This window comes from Megalobrama amblycephala, linkage group LG16 (genome assembly GCF_018812025.1).
Source record: "Megalobrama amblycephala isolate DHTTF-2021 linkage group LG16, ASM1881202v1, whole genome shotgun sequence".
NCBI lineage: Eukaryota > Metazoa > Chordata > Actinopteri > Cypriniformes > Xenocyprididae > Megalobrama > Megalobrama amblycephala.
This window is the reverse complement of record NC_063059.1, coordinates 35,315,389-35,331,536: the sequence shown is the minus strand read 5'-3', so window position 1 is coordinate 35,331,536 and position 16,148 is coordinate 35,315,389. Positions and strand designations below refer to the sequence as shown.

Genomic DNA, 16,148 nt, shown 5'->3' with positions numbered 1-16,148 from the left:
CGGCTAATGCTACACTGTTGGAGAGATTTATAAAGAATGAAGTTGTGTTTATGAATTATACAGACTGCAAGTGTTTAAAAATGAAAATAACGACGGCTCTTGTCTCTGTGAATACAGTAAGAAACGATGGTAACTTTAACCACATTTAACAGTACATTAGCAACATGCTAACGAAACATTTAGAAAGACAAATATCACTAAAAATATCATGCTATCATGGATCATGTCAGTTATTATTGCTCCATCTGCCATTTTTCACTATTGTTCTTGCTTGCTTACCTAGTCTGATGATTCAGCTGTGCACAGATCCAGACGTTAATACTGGCTGCCCTTGTGTAATGCCTTTTATAATGTTGGGAACATGGGCTGGCATTATGCAAATATTGGGGGCGTACATATTAATGATCCCGACTGTTACGTAACAGTCGGTGTTATGTTGAGATTCGCCTGTTCTTTGGAGGTCTTTTAAACAAATGAGATTTATATAAGAAAGAGGAAGCAATGGAGTTTGAGACTCACTGTATGTCATTTCCATGTACTGAACTCTTGTTATTCAACTATGCCAAGATAAATTCAATTTTTGAATCTAGGGCACCTTTAACAAAAACCCTGAACAGAGAAGACATTCCCAGAACGTTCTCAGAACGTCTCCACTGGTGTTAAGGATGTTGCCTAGTAACGTTCCCAGTACGTTCAGAGACGGTCATGATGTGGAGTTCTTTTAAGGTTTCGGGACGTTATTTGGTGGACCTCCAGGCAGTGCCGTATTAAGCCTTCACAGGGCCCTTGGGCTAACGAACGCTGCGCCTCTGACTCTTGATTGGGGTGTGTGACGACGATGCGTTTTAAAACACAAAAGAGGATTGTCTCGGGGGCCCCCCAGTGTTCGGGGCCCTGGGCTGCAGCCCATGTTGCCCATTAGGATTACGTGGCCCTGCCTCCAGGGAACTTTCAGGACGTTCTGGTAATGTTTAGGGGACTATTACTATAGGACGTTCTGTTAACTTCCCAAATGCCCTCTTTGTAACGTTCTCACACAACCATAAAATAACAAAAATAGAATGTCCCCGTAAAGTCATATCGGGAATGTTATTAAATGACCAACAGAGGACCGTGTGGGAACGTTCTGTTACCTTTCCAAATGTTCTTAACGTTCTTATGTGACCATAAAATAACCAAAATGGAACGATTCATATAAGGAACCTTGAACTGCAGCGCTTTTATTACCAGAAGAGGACGTTTTAGGAGCGTCCCTAATGCTCTGTAAAGGTTCGGAATTTTTGTCACCTTTAGAGAACTTTTAGGGAACATTGCACAAGGTCATGAGAACGTCGCTTTCTACGTGGGAAAAAATGCATACAAAATAAACTTAGTGTTACTTTCTCCCACCCAGACTTGGATGAGTTTCTTTTTCCAGTGAGGAGGGCTTCATTCGCTCCTCTCCACTGGATAAGTGCCCTCGTCTCTTCACTGCTCCCTAACGGATACAGCTTCATAGTAAAATGGATTTTATTGTTAAAAAACAGATTAACCAAAAGTTAGATAAGCATGGTTTTGTTACAGTAGTTCTCCAAGGAAGACGAGGAAGGCAGGTTCAAAGACGAGAATGTAGTTTAATCTCACAGAGTAGTCAGGATACATGGAACACGCATAACATACAACAATACCAGACGCTAGACTGAAGACAGAGAGGAACTTAAATACACAAACTAATGACAAACAGCTGAGGGTGTAATCAGTGTCCATGGTGAGTAATGAGTGGCGGGAACAGAACACAAAGGGTCACATGACAGTCAATGACAACCTGGAAGAGACTGTGACTGTAACAGGTTTAAGGTAAGCTAATTTAATTAAAGTTAATGATAGCTAGCGTAGTTTAATTAAAATGCTTAATGTTATATTCTGAGGAATAAATAAACTTGTGAATTAACTTGCCAACAACCAAATTTCCTAATCTAAATTATATATGTAAATGTATATTTGGGATTTTGTTGTTAAGACAATGTTAAAAACTTACAGTTATTTGTAGCGCTTCCTTCCTCCGCCATTGTTTTGTTGCAATTATTTCTGGGGCTTCAAGCGGATTCGGCGCGCAAGTGTGCACTCGATGCATCCTCGATATCAAGAACACCCCTGTACTTGCATTCAACGGTTGATGATTGACGTAGAGCAAGAACACAGGGATGCAAGATCGTTGAAGAACGCATATGGAGAAACAGCCATTGGCTACAATCATAGAATGCATAGAAATCAAACTATTTTTTACCAGATAATCTTTGTATTAGAATTAAAACAGTATATAATATTAAAATAGTGGACTTCAATGGGCACCAAACAGTTGAAGGTCAGAATTAGTTTCACTCCAGCTTCAAATTGTTCAACATGATCCCAGATGAGAAATAAAGGTCTTATCTAGTGAAACCATCGCTCATTTTCTGAAAAAAAAATTGAAAATTTAAGTTCTAACCAGAAATGCTCAACTTGAACTAACTCTCTTCTTCTTCTCCTCTATTTGAACTCCAGCAATGTAGACACTGCTAAGCGTATTACTGCCCTCCACAGGTCAAAGTTTGAACAAATTGTTATATACTATTGAACTAGCATATTGCATATAAAAATTAGTTCAAACTTTGACCTGTGGAGGGCAAACAGCATAACGCAAAATAATGGAAAGAAAACACTTATTTTAAGAAACTGTGCATGATGTGTAGTCAGCTTCATTAACAAATGACTCGAACCGGTTGAGAGTCAATGCACAGCCCAGCCAAGTTCACTTCAAGAGTTCACGATTTTTCCCCTATTTATGTGTGAATCGGAAAATTACTGCTTCTCGGCTAACTCAGAAGTCATCTGAGAAATGTAATCCCATCCGAATATGCCTGAGATTCATTTTCATAATTTTTGGCGAGCTGATTCACCGACCGTTCCACTTTCATCATGGATAAAGGTCTTTTTGTCATCCGACGAAACAATAACATGAAATCGATACGGAGATCCTGATCACAGAAAATAGTAAGAATCTATGTATTTTAGCTTTTCTTGATTGCTAAGTGATTCAGTTGACCCAGTTTCCCAAATGATTCGTTCTCGAAAACAAAGACACGTTTCTCAAAATGTTTAACAATGACAACATTTGGTAGCAAAACTGATGACACACCAGTCAAAATCTGAGAGAGAGCTGAATGAATAATTTACAGGGGTTTTAAACTTACACAGTACCAGTACTTTAGATTAAGAAAATTTCACTATTCTATGTACAATAAACTAGAGCACATTGTACAAACTCAATGTTGTAATTGTCAACTCTCTTTGTATCAATTTGTTATGTGTATTCTACTGTATTTTTACAGAACTGAGAAATGACTGCCTAAGGATATAGTCTTGTGTCAGAAGACCAATACACTGCTATAGTACTGTATATCCTGTATTGAAATTGATTTGCAAAATAATTCCTGAATCCCAGTAAGAGGTATTTTTGTTACAGTGATATATGAATTGATCTCACTAGTGTTCACTGGGCAGTGCAGTAGTCTGTGTATTTGTTACATTTGTGTGTCATCTGATGCCAAAGTTTGATTTTGTCAGACAAGAATAAGTTTTTGACTAGAACATTTTATTTTGACCTGGAAGTTTGAGGTTTGTAGTAAAGTTGGTGTATTTTGAGATTGTGTTTATAGTTGTGAGAACATGTTGAATTGTTTCATGAATTGTGCGTTAGCAATCAAGAAAAACAATAACTATACTGAAAAGTTTGAAAGACAAATTTATGTTGGCTTGTCATAAAGGCAAGTTAAAGTCTTGTTTAAAAAACGTAAAAACTTTGGTCAGTTAGGCCAGAATATAGATGTTCTGGGTGATTGCTAAAGTGTTGCTAGGTGGTTGCTAGGAGATTCTGGGTGGTTGCTATGCTCTTGCTATGCAGTTGCTGGGGTGTTGCTAGAGTATGTAGTTGATAGGGTGTTCTGGGTGAACTCACACAGACATTCCCACCTCTGTTAAGAACAGAAACTCAAAAATAGTTTTGTTGCTCTTTAACTTGCTCTAAAACCAGGGTTTCTGCAGGTTTCACCAAGTCAAATTTAAGACTTTTTAAGACCTTTTTAAGACCATTAAGAATGAAATGGTCAAGAATAAATCAGAAGCTTCTGGCAAAAATCAAAAAGCTCTTGGTAGTTTCTAAGGAAATTGCTCAAGAAGACATCAAGCCTCTTTTGCATCTGTGGGAAGGAGAGAAACTCCTCACTTCTGCACCCAACAGACAGGCAAGGCATCAAATTGTTGGAGAATGACATCACCTAAGACAAAATAAGTGAAAAAGACAAAAACAGTGAATTTTTAATTGATAAATCATTACAATACATCATGACAATATATCAACAATCTGTAACGGTTATAATGAGCAAAGTCACTATTGTATCTACATTTGTTGATAATGGTGGATAAAGCCTATTTCAATACCAAGTCAGCTATTGCACACAGAACAGGTGCTTAACCATGAATATGACAAAAGTAACAGATCTGCACTCAAAAATATGATCCTGACTAGAAAAATAGAAAAGAAAAAAGTGCACACAACAAATAATAAGTGTACTCAAAAGGACAAACTGAAAAAATTGTGACAGCTTTAAAAGGTAAAGTAAAAAAAGGTCTGGCCATAACACAGGTGTTATACAAATTAAGATTAATTAAATAAAATTTAATTATTTCTTGCAAAATAGCCATCTAGCACAGTTATAGCTAAGGATGGACACCATACTGTTCAACAGGTAGTATAAATAGGAAAAATTGATAACAATCCACTTAATACAAAAGAAAAAGTAAGCTAATGATAATAGTAACAATTAACATTTAAACAATAAAACATTTACTTACTTTCACGTGCTTCATTAAGTCCTTGGCTGTAGCATGCCCCATGAACTGGGATCCCAGGTATCTTGACTGTACCTGCCCGCCTTCCCAAAAACGTACGTGAAGGTCTAACTGTTAGCTGTTTCTTTTTGGAGGTGCGATTCAGACTTTCGTCAAACATCAGCACGAACGGTCCCGTCACTTTCGAAATTAGGTCTCTCTTGATAAAATCTGCTAGTCCAAAGCGTGCAATGTAGGCAGTTTTATCTTTCCCGCACCTGAATGTTTTAGCGATGTTAGAGTCCGGAAACATTGTCTGAAACAATTCACCAATTTCCTCATTCGCATTATAGGACTGGTGTCTAGTCACGGTGTGGAGGACCCAGAGCACCTCCGCTCTTAGTGTTGGCTCTGATCCAAAAGCGACACGGCCGTCGCTCACAGGGGTTGCGGAGCTGCAGTGTGGTTCTCGCCTAGGCAGTGTGGAGCCACCAGATACTTGGCAGAACTGGCTGATGACTGTCGTTTGCTGGAGGCCTTTCACAACAGTTAGATGTTTCTCACTTTTTGCATGAGACTCCAGCGCCTGTACACCCAACGTTCCCAGTTTAATTGCCTTCTTGCATACTAAGCAGTAGGCTTCAAATACGTTGTTAGCAACTGGCCTTAACCAAGACCTGAATTCAGTTTTTTCAAGCCAAGTATCGCTAAACTTGCACTTCCCCATAGCTGAAAAGTAAAATCTGTTTTACGTCTTTGGTGAAATCCGAGAAAAACTCGCGCCAATAACAGATAGCTGATTGGCTGTTGCAAGTTGGTCTGATTTGTAGTTGTGATACAGCGAATTATATTTGGACTAGCGGAAGAAAAAACTACACCACAGAGAGAGAGAAAAAAAAAAAACATTCTAAAGTGCTGCAAGAGCATTAGATGTCGTGCTACATGGCCATCAAAATTAAGACCTGTTTAAAATTATTTAAGACCTAGAACAGTGACTTTTTAAGGCGTAAAATTTTGATTTTTAAATTTTAGACTTTTTAAGACCCCGCGGAAACCCTGTAAAACATGTGATTTAAACCATCGAAGTAGCCTGTGTAATATTAATAAAACTGCTCATCTCCTTTAGTGATACAAGCTGAGATTCGTTTAGAAAATGTTGATGTTTTTCATATAGTGTCTTTACTTGGTGCCATGATGGATATTGAGTTTTTTTGTTTTTTTAAACAGTATATAGATGACTACTTTGTGGTAATGCAATGTTCGTTATCAGTTTGTAGTAGTAAACGAAGAGAGGTCATATCAATCACAAGTTCAATATGGAGTACAGCAAGGCTCAGTACTAGGACCGTTGCTTTTCACTCTGTACATGCTACCCTTGGGAGATATCATTAGGAAGCCGCTATTTTGTAGGATTTATGGTATTTTGTGTTATTTATTTGCCTCAATTTGTAATAATTTAAGTATATACATTTATATAAAATAGCAAAAATTTTATGTTAAATCCACTTTAATAAAGATCTACATTTCTAAATTTCATTCATAGTGATAGACATGTGCCTGGGTTTAGTGGACGATTACTGCCATCTACTGGAAAGCAAACACTTAACCCTCTATGGTACACTATATGATATCAATGAGGAAAAAATTATTTGTGTTGTTTTTTCTGCTTAAAATTGGACACTTTAACAATATCAGTAAACATTTTCATAAATTATTTTTTTATAAGTTTGTTTGCTCGAGGCAACATTGTACCACAATGGAAAAGTTTAAACATTTGGCATTTTCATGCAGAAAAAAGAAATATATTTATTGAAAACATTAATTTCTTTAATTAGACACTTGAACAAACAAATTTATCCAGTTTCTAATGTATTAAAAGTTTTATATTTAATAAAAAGTAACATTTTATATCCAGCTGTTGCCCTCAGGCAACATTGTACCATAGTGGAACACAAATATTACCAAACCATCATATATTTATGTTATTATATCAAGTTATCATATCCATCTTCATCCTTATCTCCATCTTTTCTCTCTCCCTGACAGATTGTCACTATGATTTAATCTTCCTCATCACAGTATGACCCCTCATTAACTCCTCATCATCACCCTCATTAACTGCCAGTGCTACCTTTGTTTTACACCTCTTTAAAGTGCTATAGAAAATGTGCAGATCATAATATATGCAGATATAGTATGTGAAATAGTATTCTTATAAGTACGTTACAAAATCATGTGAAAATGCAAATATATTTAGATAATTCTAACTCTTTTCCTTAAAAATGGACCCCTGTTGGTCATGTTTTGGTCTTTTTTGCACTCTTATTGATTAGTATTTGAGTTATTCTGTCCTGAGATACTTTTGATCAATCAACTGGTGCCTTATTTTATTAAAAACAAACTAAAATAGACCATGTTGCCTGGAGGCAACACCGTACCATAGAGGGTTAATTAAATTAAAATGAAAATAACATGAATTTTTAACTACAGCCACTAGATGGCTAGAGAATGAATCAATGGTTCACATTATAAAATCATTATTATAACTATAAAAATAACTCTATATCACATTTTAGCATTTTTTGTGCTATCATTTGTACTATCATGGGTATTTGAAGATATTTTTGAAAAAATACAATTATTTACAAGGCTGTAGAGAACAGTGCACTATTGCAGACGTATATACTGAGGTTTTAATTACATTATTTTATTACATTATTTTAATATAGTCAGTCGTGAATTAAAGTGGGCCGGTCTAAGGCATGAAACTCCAGGGCTGAAAATGAGTCCCAATCCGGCCCTGGATGGTTTCAATAATTAAGTTACCCAGGAGCTCTGTTGACATAGACTTAGCTAACGTTAGCTACAGCTTGATGAATTGAGTCATTGAACACAGCAGGAGAGAACGCAACGTTAGCCAGCTAGCTAAAGCTCCGGTGGAAAATTATTAGCTAACGCTACCGTTTTTGAGGAGGTAGATTTTGAGGTGAGAGGACTGACAAGGCAGAAGGTAAAGTGGTCCACCGTTCTATCAATAAGCAGACCTGCCAACCTGTACGCAATTTGCGTAGCGGATACGCATTTTGACTTCAAAGTATGCCGGTACGATTTGTCACTCTAAACTACGCAAAAACCTGGTGACGCCTCTGTGCACGCGCAGTCCTCAAATCAAGCAACAGCAAAAGAAGAAGAGTTCAACCAATCATAGCGCTAGGTTCTTCCCCCAAATAGCAAGTGGGGATGATTGACAGATGTGTAAAGCCTATCAATATCGACACCAATAAAGATTCCCACTTGATCCCCCTTCATAATACTTAGTAAGGAGGCCATAATAATTTTTGACTCATGGCTGAAGTTAAGTTTCTCCAGCTCTCCCCAGGTTGGCAAAAAAAGCATCTCAAAATGCATCAGATTGATGCTTTAAAATATGGAATATTAAAATTTTTCTCCCTAGAGGGGAGCATAGTGCATGCCAAAAGCCCACTCAACAACACACCTGGCCTTGGAGTGATGCCTGTTGTAGCGAGCTTCAACAGAGGTAGCAACAGGCTCTCGATAGGGGCTCATGATGCATATGGGTGAAGTCAGGCAGGGATACCCCCCATCTCCTAGGATGCATCGACCCTCAGGTGGGTACAGTTGTTTGCAATAGATTGCACTGTGTTTCAGGACCATTGTGTCGTGCACAGAACCAGGAAAGCCTATGCAGATATCCAAGAATTTTCCTTGGTGGTCACACACAGCCTGGAACTGTACTGAAAAGAACAGTTTCCTGTTGAAGTAACAGCCAGCGTTGACTGATGGGGGCTTTATACATATATGGCAGCCATCAATGGCTCCAACTGCTCCACACTGAAAACTATGAGGGTTGCATCGTGCCATTGATTACCAACCAAAGGAAACAGTCGTGTACTTTTTACGTGTGAGAAGGGGCACGTCGCAACACAGATGCGTGAGACCAACGCCGGAGAAGGGGCACGTCACCACCACAATAAATTAATATCTTACCCTGATGTTTTTTCCTATGTGTTTGTATTTTCTTTATCAATCACTTTTTTTCTTTTACTTTCCTGTGTTCTGATGACACTGGATATATCCTTGATACAAGTGTAATGGAGATATTTTTCACTGAGGGACTTTTATTTTGATGGGTTGCTCTGTTTCCGGTATGTCCGCGGGAGATGCAAAGACATCTGGGAAGAAGGAGAGTAAAAAATACGTAATGACCAGACACGCCATGTTCACTGTGTGAGGAGATGTCAATTTTTCCGCCTGTGTTTTAACGTAAGACAGTGGTATACATTCAGTTTAAGTTTTGTGCACACTGACATAACCATTTGAAGCCGGAAACGTTGTTGTAGCAGAAGTTCGGTTGAATGCATCATCGGATGGAGAGCGGTGTTGGAGACTGGCCGAGAGCACGAGAGAGAGCTGCTGGAGCCGCGAGTTTCATCAAGAACACTTGTTTTTTCCTGCATCGTTCGACTGGGCATTTTGAGATTTCTGCTGTTTTTTTTCGAGTCATCAGAGATTGATTTCTTCCTGCAAGTCACTTGAGTGTTGTTAGTGTGCGAGATTGTGTTTTTGAACTGCACTCATTTTCTACGGAGTGATTTCTTTTTGAGTATTTTTGCCCTTTTCTAGAGACTGAATGTACAAGTCACCCATGAACTGTCTTATACCCCCTTTCCACCAGCACGAACCGGGTGCTAGTTCAGAGCTAGTGCTAGTGCCAGTTCGGAGTTGGTTCAACTGACGAGCCTTCTAAGAACCAGTTTGCCTTTCCACAGGCTAGAGAGCCACCACAGAGCCAGGTCTTAGGTCACAGTAAACGTCTCATATTTCACAGCAAAGCTAGCACCGCAGCACCAAACACAAATACACCAAACTCGTTTGAGATGCATCTGCTTTACGCAAAGCGATCGGCGCATGACATCAAAGCTCTGCCAGAACGATCCAAAAGTACAAGGAGTCGTATGCTCTACAAACGCTCCCGCAGATCCGCAGCACCCGCCAAATCGTTCCACGCTGCTCCGATGCGTCTCGAACAAGCCTTCTATCAACAATTGCGGATGTTTCACTACTGTTGATGCTCATGGCTTTGCGAACCTACATCGGCATCCAAACACGGCTCGCCGTAATTTGTAAGTTATATAGACGTAGATTACGATCGAGCTGCTATTAGCACTGCTATTTCAAAAATGGCGGTCACAAGGTTCTTGTTGGTCACGGTAACCCTGCCCCCAGCCCCTGATGCAAGCGGTTCTTACTTCTAGCCCAGCAACGTTTTGGTGCTACTTACGAACCACTTTTCCTGGTTCGGAGCTGGTGCTTTGTGTGTCGAAAGACAAAGAACTGATTTGAAACTAGGCTCTGGCTCCGAACCAGCATTCAAACTGCCTTGGTGGAAAAGGGGTATTACAGAACGAGAGACATTCATTTCCTCCTGCGAGTTGTTTAAGTGCACTTGTTAGTGCGCAAGAATATGTTTTGAACTGCTCTAATTTTCTACAAAGTTATTTCTTTTTGAGTATTTTTGCCCTTTTCTAGATACTGACTCTACAAGTCACCCATGAACTATCTTACAGAGTGAGAGGCATTGATATCTTCCTGCGAGTTACTTAAGTGCACTTGTTAGTGCGCAAGTGTTTCTGAACTGTACTACAGTTTTCCTGCGGAGTGAGTTATTTTTTTCCCTTTTATTTTTTTGAGTATTTTTGCACTTTTGGAGAGACTAAGTTCGTTACCATCAAGTTTTACTTATGAAACCCCAGAGAAGCACTATAAGCCAGACGCTATTTAGTCGCGTGTGCCCTGTGGCTAGTGATGTCCGGTTCGCGAACGAATCGTTCTTTTGAACCGGTTCACCAAATCGGTCTGAAACGGTTCGCATCTCCAGTAAGCAAACACTAAGCCACAATTACTAAAGTTACTCACTTTTTGACGTGCCTGACACTCCCTCGGACTCGAATTAAACCAACATCCCGGAGTTATTCTGTTAGTCCAACAGTTCACAGTTCACTGCTGTAAAGAGAGAACTGATCAGTGTTGCCAGATTGGAAATGTTCAATTATCGTACCAGAAGCTCAAAATTATCGTATTTTGAACAAAATTATCGTACACGCCTTTTTTTTTATAGGTAAATGAACAAAATTAATAACTATTGATTTTTACAATGGAAAGAATCAATACTGAACTAACTTAAAGGTGCCCTCGAATCAAAAATTGAATTTTCCTTAGCATAGTTGAATAACAAGAGTTCAGTACATGGAAAAGACATGCACTGAGTTTCAAACCCCATTGTTTCCTCCTTCTTATATAAACCTCATTTGTTTAAAATACATCCGGAGAACAGGCGAATCTCAACATAACACCGACTGTTACGTAACAGTCGGGGACTCCGCCCCCAATATTTGCATATGCTCATGATCCAGGCCAGGCGGAACCGCCCAGCGGAATCATCGGAAGTTCTGCAAGCAGAGTGAAGAAACAAGCCAAGCGAGGATAACAGCGAAAATGGCAGATCATGGAAATAAATGTTATGTTCCAGGCTGTGAAGGGGATGTGAAAACTTTTCATAGTCTTCCTCCAGAAAAAAACTGTCAAAAGGCATGGCTGATGTTTATCTATAACCGGATACCGGAACAATTTAACTCAAAGTTGTTAGTTTGCTCTGCCCATTTCACCACGGACAGCTTTTCTAACCTGGGACAATATCAAGCAGGCTTCGCTCAGCGTTTGACACTGAAGAAAGGGGTAATTCCAACTATATTCCCGCAAGCAGTAAGTAGTGCTTTTATCCACATCTTGGCTGTAGAAACTATTTCTGATTAAATGTAAAGTTTCTTAGTGAGCTAACAACATTAACGACCATGTACCCAGTGTTGTCTAGATCTAATGCAAGATGCTAGTACAGTAACAAATAGCAAAGTTTACGTAACTACTATTAACGGTGAGGTTAAAATTTATTACTGTCTTTGTTATATAAATCTATAACATAACCGTAGATACATATGCCAATTCTCTTTTGTCGGATATAATTATAATTTGACCTATATTTAACCAACAACACATTACACCGAAGCTAACTATGTTAGTTTATTTGCTTACAGATAGCTACAGATACTCGATCCTTCTAGCTAACTTTCTACACCGTTCAAACTGAAACGATAGTCATTTGACAAGACATTTAGTCACTTTTTTTCAAATATTTTTATTTTTGAGAACTTGTATGACTTGTATGCGTACACCTGTGGAAAAAGATATTTNTGAAGAGGTGGTCTCGGTACGCTTTCAAACGAACTCTGGAGCGGTTCGTTTGAGATGTGAAAGCAATCTGACACAGTTTTCATGACATTCAAGGCATCCTTTGTTATGTGACAAAACATCTTATCTGAAATGTGTGTCGTTTTGGAGTAACATAACAGCAACATGTCCAATAATCTACCTACAACTACTTAGGCTGGATGACAGGATAACTTTTAAGTCATTTTTCTCAGTTCTGCACTCTGCGTAGTTACTGCCTTTTTGCTTTGTAGGGCAGAGTTGTACTCGCATGTAACTTGCCTAAACGCATTTTGGTACGCTTTTAAATGTTGCTGTGTGAAAGCGAACCGAACCAAGAAGAAAATGCAACATTGTAACAAATTTAGTCCCTGTTTCGGAACAAAACAAACGATCCATAGGTGTGAAAACACCCTTAAATTAAAGTGTCTATATTGGGCTGTTTGTTTGATGACGTACACGAAAAGTGCCGTTCATTTTATTCTACACCACCTTAAAATAACATGAAAACTGAACATGTATTTCTAGCTGGTAAAATGTCGTATATACATGACATTCAATCAAATTACCTAATTTTTCGCGGTCAAAACTGACTGCATCCACACAAGCCAGCATCGCTACATTAGTGCTGTTCTCGACAATATAACGTTACCTTTGTAAAAGTGGGGATTTAGCATTTACTAGCATGAAAAACAACTATGTAGATTTAAGATTAAAACTCTCTTCCATACAAGAACATACCCTTCTGCGAGTTACTGTTTTTAATGTTGATCATATTATACCAGCAAGAATATTGCCCGAATATATTATATTATATTATCCCGAATATTGATTTTATACAACAGTTCAACAAACAAAAGGGTAATATTAAGTGATGTACATTTTAAACAGTATTGTCAGTATTTTTCAACGAAAGCCACAGCAGAACTGCAGCACACAAGCTGTTTCGTGAATGAATCTGCAGCTTTGAACGAATCGTCAATGATTCAATGATTAATTCATAAATACAGCCGCTTGCTTTGATACTGAAAGAATGAATGACTCGATGATTCATTCATAAAAACAATGACTTACCGCCACCTTTTGGCGGTTTTAATGTTATATTTAAAAGTATCACTTTGTTTTTTATCATCATTATATTTATTGCATTTTTTTTAAAATTTAAGGCATTATTTATTTTACAAAGGTATTTATAAAGGTAAAAAAATGCACTGGAAAAATTGTTTTAAGAAGGCAAATATTGTCCCTTAATGGAAATGTGTAACTGCAGTCTAAGTGGAAAAGAGAAGGTACACAGAAGGATGTTAAATCCCTCAGGGGGTATGACACTCTAGAAAGTTTGAGAACCACTGAAAGAGGATATATACAATTGCACCAGCTGCTGCTAAGAGTGTAATGTCAATACAGCCTGTTACCTTGATTCAGATTTTTCATAAGCTTAAATGAATTGGTTGAAAGAGAAAAATTACGACTATTTTTAAAGACTACATATAAAATAGCTATCAAAATTAATGTTGGTAACTGTAGTTTGACTAAAAGTAATGACTAAGACTTGACAAAAATGTGATGACTTTTCATTAGCTAAAACTAGACTAAAATATGAAAGACTAAAATGAGACTAAGACTAAGGTGCATTTTCATTTGAAGATAAAGACTAAGACTAAATCAAAAATGGCTGCCAAAATTAATACTGCAGATCTGTCTCTACTGCACAATCAATCTCTTATTGTTGGTTACAGAGAAACCATTGGAGAGTGCAGAGCTCATGCTGAACAAACTCTGGAGGACTGAGCTGATTCTGACTAAACGCCTCTGATTGGCCGTTGTGATCACATGATCAACAAACATGTCTGTGATTGGCTGCAGTGATCAACACTGCAGAAACACACAGTAAATAGAAAGCGCCGAGGCTCTTCACACACACAAACACACACAGGATCGTCTGTCAGCAGGAATGAACCGAGCCGCTACTGCAGAAGCTGCTATCATTACGCTTCACATTTAAGTGTCGCTTTAGTACTTTTGACAACACTAGTCTGCTCTGTTTCAGGCCTGACAGCTTTTCCACACAGTTGTGTTTAGGGCTCCAGAAGTCTAGGACTGGCACTGCTAGTGAGGTCTGAATCTCTAGTCTCTTTCACTGGATTAGTGAGGACATTTGTGAATCTGGAAGACATTTTGTCAAAGCTGTAAACACACACACACACACACACATCTTCACTGTTGTTGTTCTTGATGTTTCTCTCTTCTTGTGTTCAGATGCCTGTGATCTCACACTGGATCCAAACACAGCAAACACTGAACTCGTTCTGTCTGATGGGAACAGGAAGGTGACGCGTGTGGAAGAGGATCAGCCGTATCCTGATCATCCAGAGAGGTTTGATCAGCGTCCTCAGGTTCTGTGTAGAGAGAGACTGACTGGACGCTGTTCCTGGGAGGCTGAATGGAGCGGAGATTATGCTGGAATATCAGTGACATGTAAAGGAATCAGCAGGAAAGGAATGATTGATGACTGTATGTTTGGAAGGAATGACAAATCCTGGATTCTAGACTGCTCTGCTGGAGGATTCTCTGTCTGTCACAATAAGAACTACACTAAAATACCTGCTGTCCATTCATCCTCTAAGAGAGTAGGAGTGTATGTGGATGTGTCGGCCGGCACTCTGTCCTTCTACAGCGTCTCTGACACACACACACTCACAGGCTTACACACATTCAACACCACATTCACTGAACCCCTCTATGCTGGATTTACCGTTTATTTCTCCTCAGTGTCTCTGTGTGATATTAAAGGATAGAGAGACACTCTGTAAATCCTCTTTCTGATCTTCACACACTCAAATCTCACTTCATCACATTTGTATTAATTAATTTTTAATGCATGTTTTTCATTGTCATCTAGAAGTTACACATCTAGATCAGACACACACACTGTTCTGAATCTGTAATAAACAGAGTAATAAAGTTGCTTTAATATTCATGTTGTAAATTGTTCATCAGATTGAATAAAAGCACATTTGAGACTCATTTAATCCTGAGCTGGTTTGTGAATGACTGATGTGAACTGATGACAGTATGAATGATCATGAATGTGATTCAGATCAGCAGAATGAAGAAATCCCGTCGTCTCCTGTCTCCTGTGTTGATCCACTGCGTCCGTTGGGATTTGACACAAATGATAGTTAATGGCTGATCTATTTCAGCATCAGCAACATCACTAACAGTGGTTTAGTACAATAGCAGAGCTGCTCTATTTCTCCTCAATAATAATAGCTCTTAACTCTTTAACCCTTTAAGCCCTGAAGGCATTTCTAGAGTTGTTTTTCAGTGACACACAAAAGTAAACACTCATAACTCCAAAACTATAGCAAGAAGTCAAGAGTCAAAAGATCAATATCGTTTGATAGAAATATTTCCTCTAAAAAACTGTTATATTACATTTGGACATTCTCATGCTGAGAAACTGCTGATAAAAACAAGCAACTATATATAATTTTATTATAATTGTACATATCTTTGTTATTTGACATGTAATAACTCAGGAAGGAAGTTCCTCTACATCTGGATCAAATCTGATTATAAATCAATCAAAAGTTACAGCATTTGGAACAAGGAAACATCAATATAGTACACCGGGGAGCCGGGGAGGCTCCAGGAATGAGTTTGGGAACCCCTGCTGTAGACTGAACATGTGATGCGCTCATCCCTATGCCCTAATCCCTTCAAAGGGTTTACCCTCCGGAGTGAGCGCTTCGACGGGATGAAAGGTGTAGTGGTCAAAAAACTCTTTTTGGAACGCACTTCTGCATCATCTTAATGAGATAATCAAGTAGATTGTGTTTCTGTTTACAATGTCATTTTGGCCACAATAATGTATCAAATCTAACTCATAAATATTACAGTAGTATAGAAAAATACTATACATACATTTATAGGTAAAAAATCAAACTCTGAGCAAAGGATCATGGGGGCCTGAAGTGTCCATCAGTTGTAAATCCTTTATTCTGAAGGTCCTT

General features: G+C 38.5%; 1 protein-coding gene across 1 annotated transcript; it reads left to right on the top strand.

Moving 5' to 3' along the window:
• Positions 1–14,255: 14,255 nt before the first annotated feature.
• Positions 14,256–15,164, top strand: LOC125248131 (stonustoxin subunit beta-like; the record flags this gene model as incomplete). Its single annotated transcript, XM_048159759.1, has 1 exon — positions 14,256–15,164. A coding segment is annotated over one exon (675 nt), but the record flags the coding sequence as incomplete, so codon positions are not given.
• Positions 15,165–16,148: the final 984 nt, after the last annotated feature.